Consider the following 26167-nt stretch of genomic DNA (forward strand, 5'->3'; position numbering starts at 1 on the left):
TCATATACTTTTCATGATCATAATCTAGATATTTAAATGAATATTGTTTAAATATGTATACTCAACCTTTTTTTTTTTCAATCAAATCTAGAATGTAATCTTCATTAATCTCTGTGTTCTGTTTTGGGAACTATATCTCCAGCTCTAGTATTCTCTCCAATCCAAGGTGCCAACTCAGAATATGTCAATATGCTTGAAAAGGGATTGTGTGACTTCCACCTAAAGCAAATAAAGAAAACAACAATAAATAATAGACAGTAAAATATAATGCTCTAACATTAGCATTTCAAGATTTCACATATTCCCTGACCAGACACTCCTGATTTTTCTCATCAACTGATTTTAAAGCCGATAAGGAGCTGAATTGGTATGCTGAGTCAAGAAATACTTGACAGTGGGGTCACCACCAGCAGAATAAAAAAAAAACACTGCCATATTGCAAACATTATACTGCATTATATTTTAATTACCAGTGCAAAATCCAGAAGCAATCATCTCATTTTCCAAGTTCTGCCACTTTGCTTTCATATTTACACAAAGGTCTTCAGCTCTCACTGTGTCAGGATCAGGTTTCTTCAATGCTAAAACATGGAGGAAGCACATACATCTATGATTCCAAACACTTTAAGGCTCCATGCTCAGTACATTTTAGTTCTCCCTGCTCCTAACACACCTCATCTGACTGCGCAATAAGTTACCAAGACTTAGTTGAAGTGGATGTGTTAGAGCAGGGAAAACACTAAAATGTTCAGGGCTGAGGGGCCTCCAGGTCCAAGGTTTATGAGCCACAGACATAGAGGAAAAACACACACACACACTTTTCTTAATTTCTGATTCTCTAGGATGTATTTTGGTTATTCCATCTGAATTTGCGTTACCGAATCATAAGACAAATTATTCAGTAACTGCATGAAATAAATGCAATTCATTTATTTATTTATTTTGTAAAACCTTTCCTCAAATAAACAGAAAATGTGTTTTATGATCACACATGTTGCTATATGCTTACAATTTGCTGCTGAAAGCCAAAAATCTTAGACTCCCTTTGTATTACTTTATAAAAATAATTTTTGCAGTTTATCACTGAAGAGACTGTTTATAGCCCAGATTTGTAAGATTTTTTCAGTAGAAAAAAACTGAATCCAGCTTCTTTTATTATAAGGGTTTAAAATTACATTGTCTATTAGACTGGAGAGAAGTGTTACAGCCTCATACAACACCCAACTTCTGAATGGAGCTTATGAAATATTTGAATATGAAATACCGTTTAATCATTGCTCTATAAAGAATCATCCAAAAGAGTTTTTATCAGCTGTCAGCAGTCAAAGAAGCATTTTCAGTGCTAAACAGAACTCCTTTTGCTTGGAGTGTATATATACCTGGAATGTCAAATGCAACCTTCCAGTTTGCATCAGCAACAAGTATCGAAGGGTGGGGTCCACAGCGATAACAAAAGACCCCAGAACTGTAATCCCTCAATGCAGAGAAATGGAAAAAGGCTTTTCTTATTGTATCATGGGGACTTTGCAGCCACTTAAATCTTCCATGATTGAAAGAGTCCGACCAATTGCTGTGTGGTTCTGTAAATTAAAAGTAAAACTTTCACAATTAGGTCAGTCTAATCACTTTAAAGGACAAACTAACTAGATGCAAAATACAGTCTATTATCTAGTTTCATTAAACTGCTACCTTAAGTGCAGCTGGTAAAGTAAGGCAAAGCTGGGTGGTCAGGAAGGCTTGGTTGTTGTAATTGTGAAATCCAGATGTATACTCTTGAAATCTGTTGTTTTGCAGACTGGACAGTGCTTGATGTAGACATGAACTCCTAAAAGGTTACATTTTTTTGTTAGTTGTCATATAATACTAGCAGCACTGCAAATTCTAGCAACTAAAGATAATTAAATCTAATAATACAAACCTTTGGTAACAGAACAAAGTCCATATACAACTGCTTCTTTGGACCTTCTCAGGTGGTGTAGGTCCAGGGCAGTAAGGACAGATGGATTCTAGTGTTTCAAACTTCTTGGGCACCTCCCTAACCACACAGAAATTGTCAGAAAGTTCTTCAGGAATCCGTTTATGCTTCATCAAGTAACTTATCATCTTTATAATGTCTGCTGAGTCTAGATGCCTGTTAGTTTCTTTTGAAGTTGTCTCAGAGTTTTCATCCACTTCCATGTCACTGTCTGTGTCATCAAAGTGCAAAAATCCACCACATGCATAGTCACATGTAACGATGAACACATCGGGTGGCATTACTTCTGCCTTTGCACTCCATTGCCCAGTTTCAGTGTCAAAACTGACCCGGGTTCTACCAAATTTGCACCAATTGTCACTTCCTCTGGTGTACACAGAAAAGTGCACATACCTTTTCGAAAATCCAAAGTCACCATAAAATACAGGATAGACACAGCAAGATTTTTCATTGCAGGCATGGTTTTTCAGTTTGATGCATTCATTGATCCTGGATAAAGACATCAAGCCTTTATCCATCATGTTTTGAAGATAATCTTCCTCAAGCACAGCTGGAGGAATATGAACTGATGCTGTCTGTACTATGCTGAGGTGAAGGCATTCTCTCCCTGGTCTTCCACTTCTTTCTGCTATATCCATGTATTGCTTACAATTATCAACTTCACATGCAATTACTTGATTTTTTTATGGATTTCATGACATGGATGGGAACATGAATTCCAGTTTTATCCTTGGCAGTGAAGAAAATCCCCCTCTTCTCATCAGTGCAAAATATGGGTTCTGTCACACTTGCATGGATTACATTTTGGTGCCTTCTGAAATTGTATTTACTTGAAAATGTGACGTGGCATGTGTGACATTTCACTTCACTATCAGGTTCTTTTTTATAGCCTCTTCTTGTAGTTTAGATGTTTGCTCCGATGGCTCTAATAGAGATCATATTAGCACTCAAGGAATTATATAGGCTTTCTTTTGCTTGGTTACAGATCTTTTTTGTGGAAATCTATAAATGTTGCTAGTGGTCCTTTGTAGATGATTAATAAACTCTTAAAAGTGTAACAGCAGAAGCTGCATCCTAATCCTAACCTGAAGCTCAACCCAAAGGCTAAAACTCTTTCCCCGGCCCTAATCATGAAATAAACCAAAAGCTAATCCAGTTAAGATTCAGTCACAGAACGGTGTCAGCAGTGTGTCTGGAACTGCTTGTGTAGGATGTTGAGATGGTGTGTATTAGATCTGTTCCATGTTCAGTGAGTTTTCAGGTTAACATCTACAAATATAAACTTTGTCACTTAAAGTGAGAAACAACTGAATTTGACAGACTAAAAAAAAACATTATGTAGTTAATTAAAATGTCAATAATCTACTCAAAGTATTGAGATGATTCACTTGTGCTACATCATTGATATGGTGTTGATGTTACGGAGAGTCCGTTTAATATTTCATCTGAAAAGCGCCCTCAAAATAAAGAGTTACCTTCCTTGTATTAAACACACAAACCAGTCAAATTCACACAAACCTAAACATGAAACGCAAAGCGGTTTACATGTTGGGAGATCCTCTCTAATGTAACTCTCATAGCAAACAATATAAAGGTAAATATTACAAAAAACGTGATTCGATCTTCCCTTCATCTTTATCTGCATAATATATGGCAGGTTACGCTGGACTACGCCTTACCTGACATGATCACAAACCTGACATAGCCTGTACAGTCATGTGTAGTCTCAGTTTAAACTTCGGTGTAAACCTTTTAATGTTCCATTAAACACTTATTATATATACACATTTCCATCCGGCGTACAGTGCGCTGGCGCCTGGTTCACGCTTTACAATGAGACGAATCACGTGGTGTTTGTTGGGGGTGCAGAGCATCATGACTGTGACGTCAAGGATAGTTTATTAACCACAGGTTAGAGCTGGAAAGCAAATGTAACGGGTTCGACACTGGTAGTGAGGTTCCGCATACTGTTTGGACCAGACCTGGGCTCGTGAAGGAGCTGCTGAGCTTTGAAGGACAAATTCAGTGACTGAGACCATGTTTTATAAAAACTAGCACAATTGGCTGAGTTTAATTGGGGTCTTATGAAACCTGGAGATTACCAGCACATCAATAAACAATACACATGAATCAAATGGACAAATAAAATAAAATAAAAAAGTGTAAGTGTGTGTGTTTCAGTTCAGTTCTCTTCTGCATGCATTTGCTTTATTTCCTCTTCAGAATCTGGCTCGCCACTCCTTACCGGAGAAATCAGAGTTCAAAGAGGGCACCAGTGGATGGGGTGTCCTGCTATCAGGGCTGTTAGATCACTCAAGGTTCCACGTGTTCAAGAAACCTGACAGGAGGAATCAGGACCGTTCGAGTTGATGATGCCAAAGGGAAGGGATTCCACACTCTGACACTAAAGCTGTCTCAAGGCTCCAAAGGGGTCCAATAAAACCTGACCAAAGCTCAGTAAACGCGTTCAGTGTCAAAATGGAGTTCCAGGGCTTCTTGGATGTGGCATCTCACTCAGATAAAACTTCTGACAGTGTTCTAGTTTAGTTAGAACAGAGAGCTCAGCTGCACGTCTGTGCTGAACGAGCACAAAGAGAAAAGGGAAGAGAAAGTTCCTACCAAATCTCAAGTCAGGAATGAATTACTATTTTAAATCTAATCCACTGAGCAGTATGTAAGTCTGGGTTACACAAACATTATCTCTACCAGCAAACAGCGTTCAGCAGGATCACGCACGGCTTCCCACAGAGGGATTAAGAGTCGGTTTGGACTGTAATTCCCTTTAAATGGAGAACAGGAGTCTAGAACTAGACTCAATCCCTGTTCAGGGAAACTGACCACAGCCGTAAGAAAAGCTTGCTGTGAGATGAAAAAGACACATGTAAGGCTGTTTAATGGATTGTGTGGGCAGAACTGTTATAAAAGCATTTAATATACTTTTCATGTGTTAAAACCTTTTAAACTAGCTTAAATCTCCATTTATATTTGGGGGAAAACAGAGACAAAACACCCACTTCACTTTCTGTAACTGCATTTAAACCCATATTTCACAGTAAAAGGTAAAAATACAACATATACAGTCTAAAATATATATAATAAATGTGGCGAGACCACCCCTATCTATAACCAACTACGCCACCCCTTAGTTTATACCTAGAGTGAAGGGGAACTCTGCACCAAATAGACACACAGATTCTTTTGTTAGAGAAAATAGATTGCTTTATTAAACGCTTGGTCACTCAATGTTCAGCTGACAGTTATAAAATAATTTAAAAAAAAAAATATATATATATATATATATATATATATATATATATATATATATATATATATACACACACACACACAAAAGAAGCTTTATGAAAATAGTTATAATAAAATAAAAGCATTAAACAAAACAAACAAAAGGATCTACATATGTATAGCTGCCCACTAGAAACTTCCATCCAGCCTGAGAATAGAGGATGAACTATATAGTTCTATAATTTCCAATAAATAGCCTGTGAATCACAACACCCTCAAATCAAATCAATTCAATAAAATGCAGAATAAGACGTTCACTACAAACACTACAGTGAACACTACACCCCACTCAATAGCTCACTACAATGAATAGCCTTCCAATTATCCCAGCTGGATGATATGATTACAATCACAGGCAGTAATACAAATTACTCATAACCCTAGGATAAAAAAGGGGTAAGAGATAAGAAAAAAGGGAAATATATCACCAAACTGTAAATACTGGGAGTCAGAGTAGCATTTCCATAACGATCATCTAATACACAGTTTAAAACCGGGTCTTACTCAAAACATTTCTAAAAAAAATAAAAAAAAAAAGGGATAAAGAAAACAGCAGCTAGCAGCAGTTCACAGCTCTTATCACATTAACAGGCAGCAGTTCTCCATAGCCCCGCTTTCCAGCTTGGTTATAATGGCCTGCCGCTGTCCACAGCGTTCATTAGCTTCCTTACATCCACCAGCACCAACGCCCGTTGCCTCACACTATAGCACAGCCGGTCACGCTTAACTCAACAGCACGTCCGTATGTCTCTAAAATACACGCACAGACTTAGCGATATACTTAAATAAACTACATCATAGATAAATTAGGACGTGAACAATGAAACCTACCTTCACAACTTCTTTACTCTCACTACGGTGCACAATTCCACCGCTACAGCACATTTATGCCGGTGTGCATCTATCCGGACAGCACATGCGTCCAATCATTTACTGCTTCTCCTGCCGAAGACGCCGCTCCTGTGCATGCGGGCTAGCTGGGCTATCGCTAACTAGGACCCCTAGTCGCCCCTATATTTGCCCGTCTACAAACCCGCGGGGAGATCAGCCAATGCCAGATCACAACACTGAGTCATTAGGTCCCACCCGCTACATATATTATTTATATAATATATAAAATATAATTGGTACAACGTGACTTGGCTTGTGAATTGATGTTTCAACAGTGTACCTGCACAGAGACCGCTGTCCCGTATTTCCGGCATTGCACTGAAAAGTGGGCGGCGCCTACGGGGCAAGAAGACACGCTGAGACATTATAGCGCCGCTGCTTGGTGAATTCAGGGGTCGCAGCCGAAGAGCGCCGTTTTGTCCTTTTACCGAGAATTAAAGCTCCTTCAGCTCCACAGCAGGTAATGTCCATTTTACTGAAGCGTCGTTTCAGCGTCTTGGCTGTAAGTGTGTCCCAGTGGGAGCTGATGTTCCAGGAAAGGCTTAGATATGAACAACAACACCGACTCGCTTCAGCTCCGCTTCTCTGACAGAAATCTCCTCCAGAAGTAGAGCAGCTACTCGGAAAATGTCTCTGGACGTTCCTGCTGGAGTGATAACTGTGAACAAGTCTGTTCGCCTCTAAATTCCGGCTGTTCTTCTTAAATCTCTGGCCAGGACGTCGTCTGACCGCTAGCTGCTAAGCTAACTGCTAAGATGCTCTCACTGAGTTCTGTTTATACAAACTCTGCCCGAAGCTGTGAACAGACTCTTTAAACGCTGTTAAAAGTGGACAGACTCTGTTTAAACGCTGTTAAAAGTGGACAGACTCTTTAAAACGCTGTTAAAAGTGAACAGACTCTGTTTAAAGGCTGGTAAAAGTGGACAGTCTCTGTTTAAACGCTGTTAAAAGTGGACAGTCTCTGTTTAAAGGCTGGTAAAAGTGGACAGTCTCTGTTTAAAGGCTGGTAAAAGTGGACAGTCTCTGTTTAAAGGCTGGTAAAAGTGGACAGACTCTGTTTAAAGGCTGGTAAAAGTGGACAGTCTCTGTTTAAAGGCTGGTAAAAGCGGACAGACTCTGTTTAAAGGCTGGTAAAAGCGGACAGTCTCTGTTTAAAGGCTGGTAAAAGTGGACAGTCTCTGTTTAAAGGCTGGTAAAAGTGGACAGTCTCTGTTTAAACGCTGTTAAAAGTGGACAGTCTCTGTTTAAACGCTGGTAAAAGTGGACAGTCTCTGTTTAAAGGCTGGTAAAAGTGGACAGTCTCTGTTTAAAGGCTGTTAAAAGTGGACAGTCTCTGTTTAAAGGCTGGTAAAAGTGGACAGTCTCTGTTTAAAGGCTGTTAAAAGTGGACAGTCTCTGTTTAAAGGCTGGTAAAAGTGGACAGTCTCTGTTTAAAGGCTGGTAAAAGTGGACAGTCTCTGTTTAAAGGCTGGTAAAAGTGGACAGTCTCTGTTTAAAGGCTGGTAAAAGTGGACAGTCTCTGTTTAAAGGCTGGTAAAAGTGGACAGTCTCTGTTTAAACGCTGTTAAAAGTGGACAGTCTCTGTTTAAAGGCTGGTAAAAGTGGACAGTCTCTGTTTAAAGGCTGGTAAAAGTGGACAGACTCTGTTTAAAGGCTGGTAAAAGTGGACAGTCTCTGTTTAAAGGCTGGTAAAAGTGGACAGACTCTGTTTAAAGGCTGGTAAAAGCGGACAGTCTCTGTTTAAAGGCTGGTAAAAGCGGACAGTCTCTGTTTAAAGGCTGGTAAAAGTGGACAGTCTCTGTTTAAAGGCTGGTAAAAGTGGACAGTCTCTGTTTAAACGCTGTTAAAAGTGGACAGTCTCTGTTTAAACGCTGTTAAAAGTGGACAGTCTCTGTTTAAAGGCTGGTAAAAGTGGACAGTCTCTGTTTAAAGGCTGGTAAAAGTGGACAGTCTCTGTTTAAAGGCTGGTAAAAGTGGACAGTCTCTGTTTAAAGGCTGTTAAAAGTGGACAGTCTCTGTTTAAAGGCTGGTAAAAGTGGACAGTCTCTGTTTAAAGGCTGGTAAAAGTGGACAGTCTCTGTTTAAAGGCTGGTAAAAGTGGACAGTCTCTGTTTAAAGGCTGTTAAAAGTGGACAGTCTCTGTTTAAAGGCTGGTAAAAGTGGACAGTCTCTGTTTAAAGGCTGGTAAAAGTGGACAGTCTCTGTTTAATGGCTGGTAAAAGTGGACAGTCTCTGTTTAAAGGCTGGTAAAAGTGGACAGTCTCTGTTTAAAGGCTGGTAAAAGTGGACAGACTCTGTTTAAAGGCTGGTAAAAGTGGACAGTCTCTGTTTAAAGGCTGTTAAAAGTGGACAGTCTCTGTTTAAAGGCTGGTAAAAGTGGACAGTCTCTGTTTAAAGGCTGGTAAAAGTGGACAGTCTCTGTTTAAACGCTGTTAAAAGTGGACAGTCTCTGTTTAAAGGCTGGTAAAAGTGGACAGTCTCTGTTTAAAGGCTGGTAAAAGTGGACAGTCTCTGTTTAAAGGCTGGTAAAAGTGGACAGTCTCTGTTTAAACGCTGTTAAAAGTGGACAGTCTCTGTTTAAAGGCTGGTAAAAGTGGACAGTCTCTGTTTAAAGGCTGGTAAAAGTGGACAGTCTCTGTTTAATGGCTGGTAAAAGTGGACAGTCTCTGTTTAAAGGCTGGTAAAAGTGGACAGTCTCTGTTTAAAGGCTGGTAAAAGTGGACAGACTCTGTTTAAAGGCTGGTAAAAGTGGACAGACTCTGTTTAAAGGCTGGTAAAAGTGGACAGACTCTTTAAAACTCTTTAATCTTGAATCTTATTGTCATGTGCACAGCAGAGCAGCCAGTTGCACTGTACAATGAAATTCTTACTTTGCTGTTCCTCCATTCACCATATAAACTCTTAAGAGAATAATAAAAAAGAAAATATAAGTAACTCTAAAAAACTGTAGTAAAAGGTAAAAGCAAAAAGTGTACAGTGTGCAAAGTTGAAATAAAACTAAAGTTACACATGCATATGTGCAAATAAGTGTAGCAGCTGTTCATAAAGTGCATCAAGTGACAGATCAAAACAGGTGTAAACAATAAACATTATTACTCTGTGCAGTAATAGATGTAAACAGTAAACATTATTACTCTGTGCAGTAACAGATGTAAACAGTAAACAGTATTACTCTGTGCAGTAACAGATGTAAACAGTAAACAGTAAACAGTAAACATTATTACTCTGTGCAGTAACAGATGTAAACAGTAAACAGTAAACATTATTACTCTGTGCAGTAACAGATGTAAACAGTAAACAGTATTACTCTGTGCAGTAACAGATGTAAACAGTAAACAGTATTACTCTGTGCAGTAACAGATGTAAACAGTAAACAGTATTACTCTGTGCAGTAACAGATGTAAACAGTAAACAGTATTACTCTGTGCAGTAACAGATGTAAACAGTAAACAGTAAACAGTATTACTCTGTGCAGTAACAGATGTAAACAGTAAACAGTATTACTCTGTGCAGTAACAGATGTAAACAGTAAACAGTATTACTCTGTGCAGTAACAGATGTAAACAGTAAACAGTATTACTCTGTGCAGTAACAGATGTAAACAGTAAACATTATTACTCTGTGCAGTAACAGATGTAAACAGTAAACAGTAAACAGTATTACTCTGTGCAGTAACAGATGTAAACAGTAAACAGTATTACTCTGTGCAGTAACAGATGTAAACAGTAAACAGTATTACTCTGTGCAGTAACAGATGTAAACAGTAAACAATATTACTCTGTGCAGTAACAGATGTAAACAGTGTTGTTCTAACAGCAGCAGTGCAGTGTAGGTAAGGTGCAGTTGTTGAGTGTGAGGTTAAATCAGGTCAGAGTGGGAGGGGGAAGAGGTAAACGCCCCTATTAAGCTCACCCAAATATAAAATTTGACGTATTTAAAGCAAAAGTCATTCTGTTTAGCAGGAGATGTTAAGTTAAAATGAAATATTAATCTCTCATGTAGCAATGTTAATTTTAATGTTATTAGTTTTATAATTTTATAATAGTTATTAAAGTTTAAAAGTCAAAAGTCTGAGGTGTGCTTAATGGGTACATTCTGTTCCCATTAAGCTCACTTCCAATTAAGCTCACAAGAATATTGTACATTTAAAATTATTGTTAGTGTAAATCATTTCAATTATTTTTTTATTTTAAATTGAATTTAGACATGGAAAGTTGTTTGATCTCACTGAAAACATATGCAAAAGTGACTTGATTATATTCTGGAAAACCACAACAATAATAATATGAGAGGAAAGTGATTGTGAATGAAATATTTTTTATTAAAATTCATGAAACCATAACCAGATGCCCTAAAAGATATAAGCCAACACACGAAAACGTTAGTACCCTTAGTACACTCACTAAAATGACCACTCACACTCCCTTTGCTTTTAACTGTGCCTTGAACATTTTTTTCAATTTCCTCAAAGTTCCTTAAGTTGAGGGGCCCAGCGCCGTCTAATTGTGCCCTGCACAGGAAGAATCTCTTCTCAACATTTTCAATTCTGTCTCTAACTGGCAGCACGTATGTATTGTTTGGGCCCCTGCTCAGAAATTTCACAACATACTGTTCTCCATCAGGAGGTGCAGAGACATTCATGGGCCGCCCAATGTAATAGGCTGGTGGAGAGGTGAACATAATGGCATAGTACACATCTGGCTCTATAACTAAGGATGGCTCAGGTGGAACATTTTCTGTGTTTGTCAACTTCCTTTTCTGTGTTTTCTTTCCATCTGTTTCAGCTTTCCTTTTCTTGTTTTCCTTCTTTCCATCTTTGGATTGTTCCGTTTCCTTCCGCTTTTCATTCTCCTCTAGCCTGGCCATGACTTCTGGAGAGGGTAAGGATTCTCCATACTTTAATGTGCTTATTCTCGGTTTTTTGATGGTCTGCTTTTTGTTTGGAGTTATGTTCCGGATCGTGCCCTCTTTATATAGGCGACATGCCTCCTTCATCTTTGGGCAGGAGCTGTAGTTCCGTCTTGGTTTTGTCATCTTAACTTTGTAAAAATAAGATATTGCTAATTATTTTACCTTAATTTACACAGAAAACTGACAATGAGTGTTTTAGACCATTAATTAACTATTCAGATAGGCAGTCTATGTAAGTGAGCTTAATGGGGACAGCAATACTTTCGCATTTAAAATATATTGGACTTTATTTTAACATCAGTATTTTGTCACAAAAATGTTCTTTACCATGTATATAATCATATACTGTTTGTAGTCAAGCTAGAAATACTGATTATATGTTTATACTTAAGCTTTTTTCCAATATGCTCACATTATTGCACTCCAGTTTTTGTGCTGCTGTGCCCTTTAAGCTCATGTAAAAACGATACAAAATCTTAAAATCCTGCAATCTACAAATATTATTTCTCATCCATTTGGAAATAAATTAAGTGCTTAATAGTTAAACACAAGAAATTATCTTGTGTGATTTACTATATTGGTGTCTGCAGCAATCTCATATGACTAGCATGCTAACAAGGAATTGCGGCATTTGCTAAAACCCTATAAAACTGTCTTTTGAATTTACTGAAACTTTCTCTTACATCCAAGTTCCAACTTGTGCTAGGTTGTGTTAAAACCATTAATCTCTTAAATTTGTAAAAATTTGTCACACTTACCCAAATTAAAAGTTGCTGTATATTAAAATTTTCTAAATCTGAGGGGTCTCTCCAGATCACAGTTTTCATGTGGCTTTCAAAATGACCGCCGGGAAGAGGGAACATTGACAGGATGTTGTCAGAATATGCAGCAGTATGATTGGCTTTAAATTGCATGGAATATTTAAAAAAACAACTACATGTCTTGATTTAGTAATCAAGCAGGATAATAACCTTTTTGTATTAGCATAATTTGTGTTCAAAGTTGCAAGTGTGCTTAATGGATAGCAACAAGAGTGAAAAGGAAGGTTTACAAGACAGCAGTGTGTCCTGCTATGATGGACAGTTTGGAGACTGTGGCTCTGTCTAAAAGACAGGAGGCTGAGCTGGAGGTGGCGGAGATGAAGATGCTGAGATTTTCGTTGGGAGTGACAAGGATGGACAAGATTAGAAATGAGCAGATCAGAGGGACGGTGAAGGTGGAGCAGTTTGGAGATAAAGCCAGAGAGGCCAGGTTGAGATGGTTTGGACATGTGTTGAGGAGGAATAGTGGATATATTGGGCAAATAATGTTGGAGATGGAGCTGCCGGGTAGAAGGAGAAGAGGTAGACCTCAGAGAAGGTTTATGGATGTAGTGAAGGTGGACATGGAGATGGTTGGTGTGAAAGTAGAGGAGGCAGTGGATAGGGCAAGATGGAGGCAGATGATCCGCTGTGGCGACCCCTAAAGGGAGCAGCCGAAAGAAGAAGATTATGTCCCTAGTGACAGTGAAAGTGTACTGCTGGCAAAACACTTTAATTTGTACCTTTGCTACATCCCACCGCTGCTGTAATGAATTAAAAGATGTTTTCTGTGACTTAAAAACAGATTTTACTGAAAATGGTACAAAAAACATATCAAATGTTGAAATGGAGACTTCCGGTTTGCCTGTGGATGGAGTAGCGGTCTTTTTTTAGGAGCTCCGCAAAGCCTTCTTTAAATTGTATTATTTCACGTGCCGGAGTGTCAATCTCCTATTGTATCGTGTATTTTACCTTATTTGCACTGATTGGGTTCCATTTCACGCCGTGGTCATGCCGCCCAAGTTAGCTAAAACTGCCGGACTTTCTCAGTCTACCATCCGGCCTGCAGTTCGTGCTGCATCCCCGCATTCGAGTGGCGTATCGAGCCCTTCGAGTGCGCCCCCTGATCCCACACAGACCCCGGACACCGCAGCTTTAAGGTCTGAAATTGTTCACGCGGTAGTGGCTGAAATTCGGGATATGATGAATGAACATTATTCTAACATTAAGTCGGACCTTTCAGCATTGAAGACGGATTTACTTCGTGACTTTGCTGATTTTAAAATCTGATGTAGCGACTCTTCAGACCACTGTAGGCGGAGTTGAGCGAGCACTTTCAGCATGCACGGATGATGTGTCGCAACTTCAGACCACTGTTGCTTCCTTGACCAAGACTTGCTGAGCTGGAGGCCAAGTGTGACGATCTAGAATCTCGTTCGCGGAGACAGAATATTCGCATCATTGGAGTTCCGGAGGACGGATCTTTTACTCTGTCAACATCTAATGTATCTACACTGCTCAGAGACGCGCTCCAGTTACCTGATCTGCCACAAATCGACCGAGCACACCGATCACTGGCCCCAAAGCCGAGTTCCGGTCAACCTTCTCGTCCGATCATTGCTCGACTCCATTACTACGAAGACTGTGTTAATATCCTCAAACAGGCCAGGCTTCAACCCCGAAAGTCGTTTTCAGGCATGTCTCTGTCCGTCTTCCCGGATTATAATGCGAGGGTCGCTAAGGCACGAGCAGCGTTCAACGGCGTGCGAAACACACTACGTCCAATGGAAGGGGTACGTTATGGACTACTCTATCCTGCACGTCTCCGCAATACTGCTAATGGCGAACACCGGCTTTTTGACTGTCCTAAAGAGGCAGAACAGTTGGTGCGGGGTTTGCGCGCTGGCTGATTTTGGAAACGGTTTGGAACTGATGCGGTTATACTTTTATGTGTAATACCATAGTAAGACTTTAAATTCAGGAGGAGATTGATCCTGCACATTGACTGTATATATTTTGCTTTGTTGGACTCCCTGACGAGGTTTGCTAGGTTACCAGGAGTATATTTACGTCTGGGATAGCTCTGTGTTTGAGCTTTGTTGAAATAGTTGATATAATGGGTGGGTGTGATCAGTGTTCCGTGGGGTGGGTTATACGGGTGTGAGTTTTTCTCCATAGTTTTTATTTTATTTTATTTTATTTTTTATCTTCCCTTCCCCTGAGGTACTCTGTCTTTTTCATTATTATTTTATTTTTTACAACTAGTTTTCTATGGCGTCCCTAAAAGTTGTAAGTTGGAACGTCAATGGCCTCAATAATACTACTAAGAGATCCAAGGTTATGGCACATTTGAGGCGTTTGAAAGCTGATGTGATTTTTTTACAGGAGACACATTTAAGTAATTCTGACCACTTTAAACTGCGGGTAGCCAATATGAGTGAGATTTTTCATTCATCTTATAGCTACAGAACCAGAGGAGTTGCTATTTTGATTAGATCGGGAACTTCATTTGTAATGGAGAAGGTTATTTCTGATAGAACGGGGAGGTGGCTAATTGTAAAAGGCATATTGTTAAATAAACCGGTATTACTTGTAAGTTTTTATGCACGTAATTATGATGATCCTGAGTTCATGCGTAAAATAATTAGCTCTATTATTTCTTCTATAGATATTTCTTACATCTTAATGCAGATGGCACTATTTCTGCAGCTCTTCTCTGGGAAAGTCTTAAGGCTTATTTGCGTGGTCAAATTATATCTTATACCGCCCACTCTAATAAACAATACAGAAATGATCTGCAGAATCTCACTGACAGGCTTGCTAACCTGGATTATCTCAATTCTGTTTCTCCGTCACCATCCTTGCATAAGGAACGGGCCGAGATTCAATTACAGATTGACCTTTTGACCACTAAGGAGACGGAGCGGCTTCTCTTATACTCCCGTAGCAAATACTATGGAAGTGGAGATAGGCCTTCAAGATTATTAGCTCATCGTCTAAAAGGCTTTACCAATGCTAGATCAATTTCATAAATTAGGGATGAGAACGGTGACATGTGCACAGACCCTCTGTCAATAAATTGCGCGTTTCAGGACTTTTACAAAAAGCTATATACATCTGAGTCAATTAATAACGATCCTGAGGCAAATAGATTTTTTGATCGTTTATCATTCCCAACTGTTAACTCTGCACAGGTGTCTGATCTTGACTCCCCTATCCATCTAGATGAAATACTTAAAGCTATTTCTAAAATGCAGTCGGGAAAGGCGCCTGGTCCAGATGGATTTCCTATTGAATTTTTAAAAAAATTTAGCACCAAGCTTGCCCCTCTTCTTTTACAAGTTTACAACGAGGCCTTAGCAGTTGGGGTATTACCTCCCACTCTGACTGAGGCATCCATCTCTCTTCTTTTGAAGAAAGACAAGGATCCATCACTTTGTTCTTCATATAGACCATTATCCCTGCTCAATGTTGACTATAACATTTTAGCCAAACTACTAGCTTTGCGGTTGGAATCTGTTCTCCCCCATATTATTTCATCTGACCAAAATGGATTTATTAAAGGCCGTCATCTTTTCTATAATGTTCGTACGTTGCTCAATGTGATGTCAATGGATGGTTCTGCAGATCATCCAGAAATTGTTATCTCATTAGACGCAGAAAAAGCTTTCGATAGAGTGGAGTGGCCATATTTGTTTGAAGTCTTAAGCAGATTTGGCTTTGGTCCTATGTTCATTTCTTTGGTGAAACTATTATATAGTGCTCCTCGTGCCTCTGTTCATACTAATTAAGATTAAGTGATACTTTTTTGATCCCACAAACGGGGAAATTCCACCTACGCATTTAACCCATCCGTGAAGTGAAACACCACATACGCACACTAGTGAACACACACACTAGGGGGCAGTGAGCACACTTGCCCGGAGCGGTGGGCAGCCCTATCCACGGCACCCGGGGAGCAGTTGGGGGTTAGGTGTCTTGCTCAAGGACACCTCAGTCATGGACTGTCAGCACTGGGGATTGAACCGGCGACCTTCCGGTCACAGGGCCGGATCCCTAACCTCCAGCCCACGACTGCCCCCCAAAAAAATATGGAGCGCTTCACGGATTTGCGTGTCATCCTTTCGCAGGGGCCATGCTAATCTTCTCTGTATCGATCCAATTTTAGTATATGTGCTGCCGTAGCGAGCACAATAATATGCAATCTCCATAATTTAGATCAGACGGTGGACTGGCTCTCCCAAATTTCCGCTTTTACTACTGGTCAGTACATATTCATAGAATTCTTCTTTGGATCAAGAGCGCTGAAACATTATGGTGTAAATTAGAGCATTCATCTATGATAAACTCGTCTATTCCTGCTCTCATTTTTACGTCTTTGCCACTATCTCTGGTAGGTAAAGTAAACAACCCAGTGGTCAGATCTACACTCTGTATTTGGTACCAATTTAGGCAACACTTTAAATTCTTATCTCCCTCTATGTTGCTACCTGTTTTGGACAATCATTTATTTCCTCCTTCCTGTACAGATTCAGTTTTTCATGAACATGGCCTTGTTTCCTTTTGTGATTTTTTTTTTTTTTTTTTTAAGGAGGGCTGTCTTCGTAGCTTTGCTCAATTGCAGGCTGATTTTCAGTTGCCTCCGTCTCATTTTTTTCATTATTTGCAACTTAGGCACGCCTTATCCACATTATTTCCTTCATATAACGCTCGATCTGTATCCCAACCCTGGGAACCTTTGTTTGACTTGAACCCTTTTCAGAAATCTCTCATTTCTTCTATATATTCACAGCTCATGACATTTACTGAGACTACATTACTTAAAACTAGACAGACATGGGAGCGTGAGTTAGGGATTAATATTACGGATGACTTGTGGAATGGGGCAGTTAAAACAATACGTACAGGAGCGCCCTGTGTCAGACTTCAGTTTTTACAGTTCAAGGTTCTACATAGAGTACATCGATCAAAGTCACAATTATCTCAATTTTATCCATTATCAGTAGATGATTGTTGTAACAAATGTGGCAATTCCCCTTGTGACCTTAGTCACGTTTTATTTTTGCCCTTCATTGACTACTTTTTGGACCAAATATTTTGATTCCCTCACTAAGATCACAGGTGTAAACATTGCTCCAGATGTTTTCCTTGCCATATTTGGACATTCCACGAATCTCACTCAGACGTTGTATTCTCCATCTGTGGAAATCTCCCAGTCCTCCCGTAATTTCTGTTTGGCTTAGGGATGTGTTACAGGCTCTAACAATGGAAAAGATACTGGCAACCTCCAATGGCCGTGTTACCAACTTTTATGACAAATGGCGCCCTTTCCTTTCATATATTGCATCATTGTCCTCTTTGTCTGTCGATTGAGTACCTACCCCTCAACCCCCCCTGCCCCCCCCCCTTTTTTTTTGTTTTTGTAGACAAAAAAATAGACCCATATTTATGTTAATTCCTTACCTGACAAGGTTTTGTTATTTATGCTATTTACAATATTTTGTACTTTATGCTCTTGCATCTGTTTGTAATTTTGTCTCTCTCTATAAAAAGAATTAAGAATTTTTTTTTTTTAAATGTTGAAATGGAGAAATTTTATGGATTTTTTTTTTTTTGCCCATTTTAACTTAATGCCAGCAACATGCTGCTGTAAAATATGCAGAATGTAGTTTGTCATTGGCTGAAATAATCAAGCCTTCCCTGAAAAAGACGTCGTCTGGATGGCAGCAGATGTTGCTAAAACATGTATATATTATTCAGTATTAATGGGGCCTTCACAGATGAGCACGTCACCCAGGCCATGTGCACTAATGCGACCCTAAAACCTTTCCACTTCCCCTCAGTCCATTTTAAATGAGCTCAGGCCCAGAGAAGGTGGCAGCGTTTCTGGATCCTGTTTATATTTGGGTTCTTCTTTGTGTTTTAGAGTTTAACAGCGTTTGTGGATGCAGTGATGAACTGTGTTCACAGTCAGTGGTTTTCAGAAGTGTTTCTGAGCCCATGCAGTGATTTCCACTACAGAATCATGTCTGTTTTTAATGCAGTGCTGCCTGAGGGCCCAAAGATCACGGCCAGCAGATCCTGGTGTTCAGCCTCGTCCCTCACAGACAGAGATTTCTCCAGATTCTCTGAGTCTTTAATGATATTCTGCACCGTAGACGATGAAAAGCAGAAGCTCTTTGCTGTTTTATGTTGAGAAACGTTCTTCTTGAGTTGTTGGTCTATTTGATGGTCCAGTCTTTCACAGAGTGGAGACCCCACCTCCTCTTTACTTCTGAAAGACTTCGCCTCTCTGAGATGCTCTTTATACCCAGTCACGTTACTGACCTGTTGTTAATCAACCACCAGGTGTTTTTTTTTTTTTAAGCATTACACAACTTTTGTTGTCCACATCCCAACTTCTTTTGAATGTGTTGTTGGCATCAAATTCAAAATAGGCAAATATTTTTCAAAAAACAATAAAATGAAAGAAAATTGAGAGGAAGAAAATGAAGAGTATACAGTAGAATAACAAAAGTTTTTGTGGAGATTAGGGCTGCAAGTAACGATTATTTCAATAATCGATGAATCGGGCGATTAGTTTTTCGATTAATCGGAGGGTGGTGGACATTTCCATGTCTTTATTCAGAAATAGAACATTGAATAACAGAACAAATAAATGCTTACAATAATTAAATAATAGATTAAATCAAATAACATTTATTAATAAATTATAATAAAATAAATTAAACAAAGAAAAATAAGTGCATCTCTGATGCAAACACTAAATACAAACTAACTCACTGATACAAACTCACTCACTCCCTTTCTTTAGGAACTTTGCATTGCAATGCAAAAATGTTAGCATGTCAACATGCTCCTGGCTAAGGCTGGCTCTCTTTTTAGAAACTATATTACCTGCTGCAGAGAACAGACGTCAGACGGTGTTGAAGTACCAGGAATGCATAAATAGGACTTGGCTAGCCTAGCCAATATAGGATATCTATCTCTGTTAGCTTTCCACCACTGCACTGCATTTTGTTCCTTGGCAATGTTTCTTTCTCCAAAGTATGTGAGGACTTCATTTCTCACTTGGTTTTGAACATCGTCCCCTTCGCTTGCTCTGTCCTCGTCTTCACCATCAGAACCAAGGAGAGAATCCAATAGGGTGGCACGAGGTCCTGATTCAGCACCTGGAGTATCGGTGGAGGTGCTACTGCAACTGCCATGCTGCTGCACATCCATCTCCCTTTTCTCTGCAAGTGCCATTGTTTGCACTTTAGTTTGGACATGCAGGACCTCTTCAGGTGAAAGATACTTAAGTCTCCTAAACCTTGGGTCAAGGGCTGTTGCAAGAATCACTGTGTTAGGAGTTGTATCTGAGAAAGAAGTCTCCTCTCTCCATCGCTCCTGTAGATGCTGTGTAGCAGTCAGTTGGAAAGCCCGGAGTGGGGCTGACTCGAAGGCAGCACTCTGGGTGGACTTCAATAGCCCCTTCACAAGTGGAGGGATGGCAGATATTGTTGTGTATTTCTGTCCACTCATGAACACAGTGGCACATTCAAAAGGCTTGAGAGCTGTTGAAAGCTCTCCCAGAAGGCTCCACTGTTCTGGTTTCAAATCCAGGTACCTTTTGCCTCTCGATGTGATAGAGCTGTCTGACAGTGTTGCTGTTACAGGCCACCTTTGCTCAAGCAGTCAGCTTATCATATAGAATGTACTGTTCCATCTAGTGCTAACATCTTGAACAAGGCTGTGCTCAGGTGTGGCCATTTGTTGTTGTTTGTCCTTGAGCTTTGTGCATGCCAGCTCACTTTTCTTAAAATGTTGAACTAGACATCTTGTAGCCCCAATAGCTTTTTCAATGCTTGGATGCTTCAATGCAGCATTGATCACAAGTTGCAAGGTATGGCCAGTGCAACGCACAGAAGACCATCCATGCTTCTCCACCAGGATGTTTGCTGCAGCCACAACATTGGCACCATTGTCATGCACTATGGCAATGATTTTACTAGCAGGAATTTCAAACCTAGCTACTACCTCCTCCAACCACTCTGCGATGTTAGATGCAGTATGTCTATCCTGCAGTGGCATGGTGGTGAGGCAGATAGACTGCATGTCCCAGTCATCAGTGATGTAGTGGCAGGTAATCCCAAGATAGGCTTCATTGGCTACACTTGTCCATATATCAGTAGTGAGAGCAAGTTTGCTGTGGTTTGTGTTAATCACAGTCCTCACTTCCTTGAAAGTCTCTTCATATTTTCTCTCCATGAGCTTTGTAAAATGTGTCCTTGAGGGAAGAGTGTAACCTGGATTAAAGGTGCAGATCATTCTATTGAAGCCTTCATCTTCAACCATGGACAGAGGCCTCATGTCAGTGATGATCATGTTGAGAATGCTTTCAGTCAAGACAGCGGTTTGTTGTGGTGTACATGACTTTCCCATCATGAAGCCTGCCATTGTTTGCTGTTTTTTTCTGGAATGAGAAAGACAGTATAGTATGAGTATGTATGCATAATTTAAACAGGTCAATAAATAAATTTATTTGCAGTATTAGGTTAAGGCATGTAAGTAGCCTAGCACAAGATACACACACATTTGCGCAATATGTAGCACAGTGTGTAAAAACTAATAATTACACAAATTTGAGTAGCTCTTATGCTACCTTAATCCCTGTCTAAATGCAAATCATTCTGCCTCACTCACATACAGTGCAATGTCTTCACTCATACTTTGTCAGAAAACTAAAACTTGAAGCTTAATCATTAATTACCACCATTTTGTACAAGTTATATGTATTTAGATAGCACATTTAAACACTGCTTAAGCAATTAAACTGAAATAAGAAGTAACACATGTACTCTTTCACTATCATTACCCAGCTAACAAGCTAAAAACCGTGCTATGCCGGCTCGCATAGTGTGAGTGCGCCGTTACGTTTCCTCACTTCAAAACGAAACAAACTCGACTTGTATTGACTTGATGATATTGTAGTGACTTACCCTGCTGTTGAGCTCCCTTCATCCACATCGGTGAGTCCAACATGTTTCCGTTTCAGGTGCTGTATCATCACCGTGGTGCTCCCGTGCCAGGTCAAATCACTTTTGCAAAGCTTGCATGTTACACATTTTTTAGTTGTGTGAAGCGTGAAGTGCTCCCACACTTTTGAGCACTTAAGCCGAACCCTTTTCTCTGCGTCGGTCCTGTTTCCTTTGTAGAATTTATTTATATGTTAAAGATATGTTAAACGTTAACTTAATGTTAAACTTATTTTAAAGAATCCGCCTCCGCTCCGGCTCCGCCTCGCTATGTTCAACTCGCTCTTTTTTTTTTGTGTTGACGAAGCGCCGCAGGTGACGTAAGCTAATATGACAAGGCGAGTGAAACATAAATCGTGCGACACAACGAATCGATAATCAAATTCGTTGCCAACACTTTTAATAATCGATTATTATCGATTTTATCAATTCGTTGTTGCAGCCCTAGTGGAGATAAAGAAACGATTAAAGCCTGCTGTGACCAGACGGACCAGCTGCCCTGTGCAGCTCACTGCTGTATCACACACATTGATCTTATAGCAGTGACTGGATCTGAATTTGCTGCAGTTACATTTGAAAATTGGCTGAGAATTTTTTTCCTCAAATTAAACGAGTGCATTCCACACAATGTCTGTATGTGTACCTCATGTCTGTAGATCGTCCGAGCTGGACGGCTTGCGAGTTGGACCAGACGGTTTAATCTGGGGAGAAAATGCTGTTCTGGGTTGTTATTGTGCTGTAACTCTATTAGATTTATTAGTTCCTAATTGCTGTAAGTTGATGTTGTGTGTTGTTTCTTTGTAATGCAGACTGAACTGAACTATCCAGAGGGTGATTAATCTACTGAACTGCTAAATTATCTTACATTGTGATTCAGTTGTGGTGTTTCTATCAGATGATGGTGATGATGATGATGATTCTGAAGCGCTGAGACAGGTTGAGAAGTCTTCTCAGATCCACCATCTGAAACGTCCTAAGCCTCATAGATAAACTCAGCGCCTCCTGGTGAAATTCACCTTTACAGGAGTAGCTTAGATTTATAGGTCGTCTGCAGTTCATCGCTGATCTTTATAGTATTTATTTAGATCACATGATTTCTGATCTGTGTGTGTTTATATGTTTATATACAAATCTGTAGCTTAAACAGCTTCCTTTAAAAATAATTTAATCATAAAAAACCTAAATCATCTGAAAATGTTCATAATTATATTCACAGGTGAGTCTTTCACTTTTGTTATCAAATTGTTCCAGATGGCAAACAGTCTGTTACTGCCAACACTGCTCCTCATAGAAACATATATATGTATATATGTATGTGTATATATATATATATATATATATATATATATATATATATATATATATATATATATATATATATATATATATATATATATATATATATATATATATTACACACACACACACATACACACACACACTGCTCAAAAAAATAAAGGGAACACTCCAATAACTCATCCTAGATCTGAATTAATGAAATATTCTCATTGAATACTTTGTTCTGTACAAAGTAGAATGTGCTGACAACAAAATCATCAATGGAAATCAAATTTATTAACCAGTGGAGTCCTGGATTTGGAGTCACACACACAATTAAAGTGGAAAAACACACGACAGGCTGATCCAACTTTGATGTGATGTCCTTAAAACAAGTCAAAATGAGGCTCAGTGTTGTGTGTGGCCTCCACGCGCCTGTATGACCTCCCTACAACGCCTGGAAACTCCTGATGAGGTGGCGGATGGTCTCCTGAGGGATCTCCTCCCAGACCTGGACTAAAGCATCCACCAACTCCTGGACAGTCTGTGGTGCAACGTGGCGTTGGTGGATGGAGCGAGACATGATGTCCCAGATGTGCTCAAGCGGATTCAGGTCTGGGGAACGGGCGGGCCGGTCCATAGCTTCAATGCCTTCATCTTGCAGGAACTGCTGACACACTCCAGCCACATGAGGTCTATCATTGTCCTGCATTAGGAGGAACCCAGGGCCAACCGCATCAGCATATGGTCTCACAAGGGGTCTGAGGATCTCATCTCGGTACCTAATGGCAGTCAGGCTACCTCTGGCGAGCACGTGGAGGGCTGTGCGGCCCTCCAAAGAAATGCCACCCCACACCGTTACTGACCCACTGCCAAACCGGGCATGCTGAAGGATGTTGCAGGCAGCAGATCTCTCTCCACGGCGTCTCCAGACTCTGTCACGTCTGTCACATGTGCTCAGTGTGAACCTGCTTTCATCTGTGAAGATCACAGGGCACCAGTGGCGAATTTGCCAATCCTGGTGTTCTCTGGCAAACGCCAAGCGTCCTGTGAGCACAACCCCCATCTGTGGACGTTGGGCCCTCATACCATCCTCATGGAGTCGTTTGTGCAGACACATGCACATTTGTGGCCTGCTGGAGGTCATTCTGCAGGGCTCTGACAGCTCCTCCTGTTCCTCCTTGCACAAAGGTGGAGGTAGCGGTCCTGCTGCTGGGTTGTTGCCCTCCTACGGCCTCCTCCACGTCTCCTGGTGTACTGGCCTGTCTCCTGGTAGCGTCTCCAGCCTCTGGTCACTACGCTGACAGACACAGCAAACCTTCTTGCCACAGCTCACATTGATGTGCCATCCTGGATGAGCTGCACTACCTGAGCCACTTGTGTGGGTTGTAGAGTCCGTCTCCTGCTACCACGAGTGTGAAAGACCACCAACATTCAAAAGTGACCAAAACATCAGCCAGAAAGCAGAAAGGTACTGAGAAGTGGTCTGTGGTCCCCACCTGCAGAACCCCTCCTTATATTCCTAAGTGGACAGTTTGATTTCACAGAGGTTTGATTTACTTGGAGTTATATTGTGTTGTTTAAGTGTTCCCTTTATTTTTTTGAGGAGTGTAGTTTGAGCTATAATTAAAACCAGCAAGAGCTCCCCCTTCTGGATGCTTGTAAAGACAAAAACAGGAAAGCACAAAACGGCTCTTCTTAACATTTGGGTTGCGACCCCTGAGTTAAGCCTGCCAGTACAGCTGCATTCTGGGGTTCAGGTTTTGCACGGATTGCCTGAAAACTAGCAAAAATGTGTAGTTCATAATACATGTGATGAAGGAGCCTCACTGACTAAAAGGTCTGCAGGTGTAGAAACTCTGTCTGTTATTAGCAGATAAAACATGAAGTTTAAGGCACTGAAAGTGGGTGACTTGTTATTTTGACATACATTTTTTTTCTGTCTCTGTAGGTCAGTCATGCCGTCCCGCAGCTCTGCTCTCCGTGTCCTGATCTTCCTGACCGTTACGTTCATTACTGGTCAGTGCACTGACACTCCTTTATGATCTTATTAAAGACTTTACTGTATTTTGCCTTCTTACTTTTACCTCTGAAATCTGATCTGTTTAGTCTCCATGACGACTGAATTCAGTTCAGTAGCTATTCCAGAATAAGAGCTCCTCCCTTCATCATCTCATCATGAACTCCAGATCAGAAAACAGCATCACACAAACATCCTGACTAGACTAAACCTCCTAATTCCTGTCCTAACTTTAGGATGAACCCCAGCAGGGCCCTGACTTCTGTTTAAGGCCCGTTTCTCTGGTTCTGAGGCGGCTGAGTCAGGCAGCGTAGTTCATTACCAGCATAATGAGCTCCATTTATTCCTACTGTAAAACGCGGCTTTCACTGGGAGATGTTTTTCTCTTCTAACTCTGCGTTTTAAAAATTCTCTTTAAATGATTAGAATTATGAAATAATTGATGAGGAATTTCACTGAAGCTGAACATTTTTCTCTTATTATAATTTCTCTTTCAGTGTCTGAATCAGCAAATCCCTCAGTGACGGTGAAGTTTAATGAGACGGCCACTCTGCCCTGCTCTGACAGATGCTCTGATATGGTCAGATGGACTGAGTTCAGTAAATCCACTGATGTTCTGGCTGAGTGTGATCAGACTTCATGTAGATCAGTGAAGGAGGGATATCAGATGATCCATGATCAGTACCTGAAGGGAGATCTCTCTCTCATCATCACTGGCGTTGATTTCACTAAGAGAGGCTTGTACACGAGTGACTGTGATGGTAAAGATCTCTGTGATGTGACTCTTAAGATTGAGCGTAAGTGTCCAGCTGTTTCTTTGTTTTTTTTTCTCTCAGACTTACAAGTTCAGGTTTGCCTTCAGTTCATAAGATTTCTTTTGATTTTTTCTCCTCAGCCTTGAACACCAAGATTCAGAAAAAACCCGGTGAATCCCTGGTCCTGGATCTGGACATTCCAGAGGAAGTGGAGATGATTTATAACAGTACAGGTGCAGCTGGACCGTCCAGTGGTCAGATCTGTAGAGTGGTTGGACGATCACTGCAGTGTAAACCTGAGTATAAACAGAGAACATCACTCGCATCTACGTTTGTGCTGAGAGGAGCGACTCCATCTGACAGTGGAGTTTATACCATCATGGACAAAAGGAATGAAGAGGCCGTCCACAGCTACACAGTGATAGTCGAAGGTATGAGTTGGTGTGGTTTTTACAGCTCGGTCACTGGTTTACTAAGACGGATAAATAAATCCTGTGATTAAGGCCGACTGTGACTTGATGATGGACTTCTTCTCTGGTAGACCAGCTGCCCTGTGCAGCTCACTGCTGTATCACACACATTGATCTTATAGCAGTGACTGGATCTGAATTTGCTGCAGTTACATTTGAAAATTGGCTGAGAATTTTTTCCTCAAATTAAACGAGTGCATTCCACACAATGTCTGTGTATATACCTTATGTCTGTAGATCGTCCGAGCTGGACGGCTTGTGAGTTTGACCAGACGGTTTAATCTGGGGAGAAAATGCTGTTCTGGGTTTTTATTGTGTTGTAATTATGTGTGAAGATCTTGTAGAATATCAGATCCTCTGTGTAGTTCAGCTTCTCCAGAGCTTCAGACTCATTAAACCATTTAGAAGATCAGTCATTACAGCAGCTTCACACTGCAAGACGTTTTTTAATTTAGTGAAACTTCATCAGTTTTATTAAACTGGCGTAATTTATGTTAAATGTTATTATTTCTTCACGCCTTTAAGGGATTTAAAAGGACATATATTTTTAAGGCCAGCCGCCACACCAAGATAACATGAACCTGGAGAAGATGGCAGAATATCAACATCGGACTGGAAATCCCAGACTTTCAATGAAACGTAGTAACATATAGCGGGAAAGAGGAAAAGTCGTTAGCCGTCTTCTTCTCTGAGGCAGTATAGTTAGATGCAGTAAGAGAGGAACATGGTGTCAGGGGAGAGCTAAGA

At 40.3% G+C, this 26167-nt stretch overlaps 2 protein-coding genes, 1 long non-coding RNA gene and 1 other non-coding gene across 6 annotated transcripts in view; 2 read left to right on the forward strand and 2 right to left on the reverse strand.

Moving 5' to 3' along the window:
* The window catches only part of LOC119261782, a 371675-nt gene that overhangs the window by 37964 nt on the left and 307544 nt on the right, over window positions 1-26167 (forward strand). The window lies entirely within an intron of this gene.
* LOC108414147 overlaps window positions 1-26167 on the forward strand; it is a 62909-nt gene that overhangs the window by 26131 nt on the left and 10611 nt on the right. For both annotated transcript variants that reach the window (XM_037531486.1, XM_037531487.1), the window contains exons 5-6: window positions 24693-24992; window positions 25091-25381. In XM_037531486.1, coding sequence (XP_037387383.1) covers window positions 24693-24992; window positions 25091-25381 — 591 coding nt within the window. The remainder of the gene's footprint in view (window positions 1-24692; window positions 24993-25090; window positions 25382-26167) is intronic.
* Window positions 111-1546, reverse strand: LOC119261796. The gene is made up of 3 exons (XR_005129203.1): window positions 1380-1546; window positions 471-581; window positions 111-219 (listed from the first exon to the last, which is right to left on the reverse strand). It is a non-coding gene; the product is annotated as an uncharacterized LOC119261796 (long non-coding RNA).
* On the reverse strand, window positions 15966-16072 carry LOC119261900. The gene has a single exon (XR_005129257.1). It is a non-coding gene; the product is annotated as a U6 spliceosomal RNA (small nuclear RNA).

The sequence above is a fragment of the Pygocentrus nattereri genome, chromosome 20, assembly GCF_015220715.1.
Source record: "Pygocentrus nattereri isolate fPygNat1 chromosome 20, fPygNat1.pri, whole genome shotgun sequence".
In the NCBI taxonomy this organism is placed as follows: Eukaryota; Metazoa; Chordata; class Actinopteri; order Characiformes; family Serrasalmidae; genus Pygocentrus; species Pygocentrus nattereri.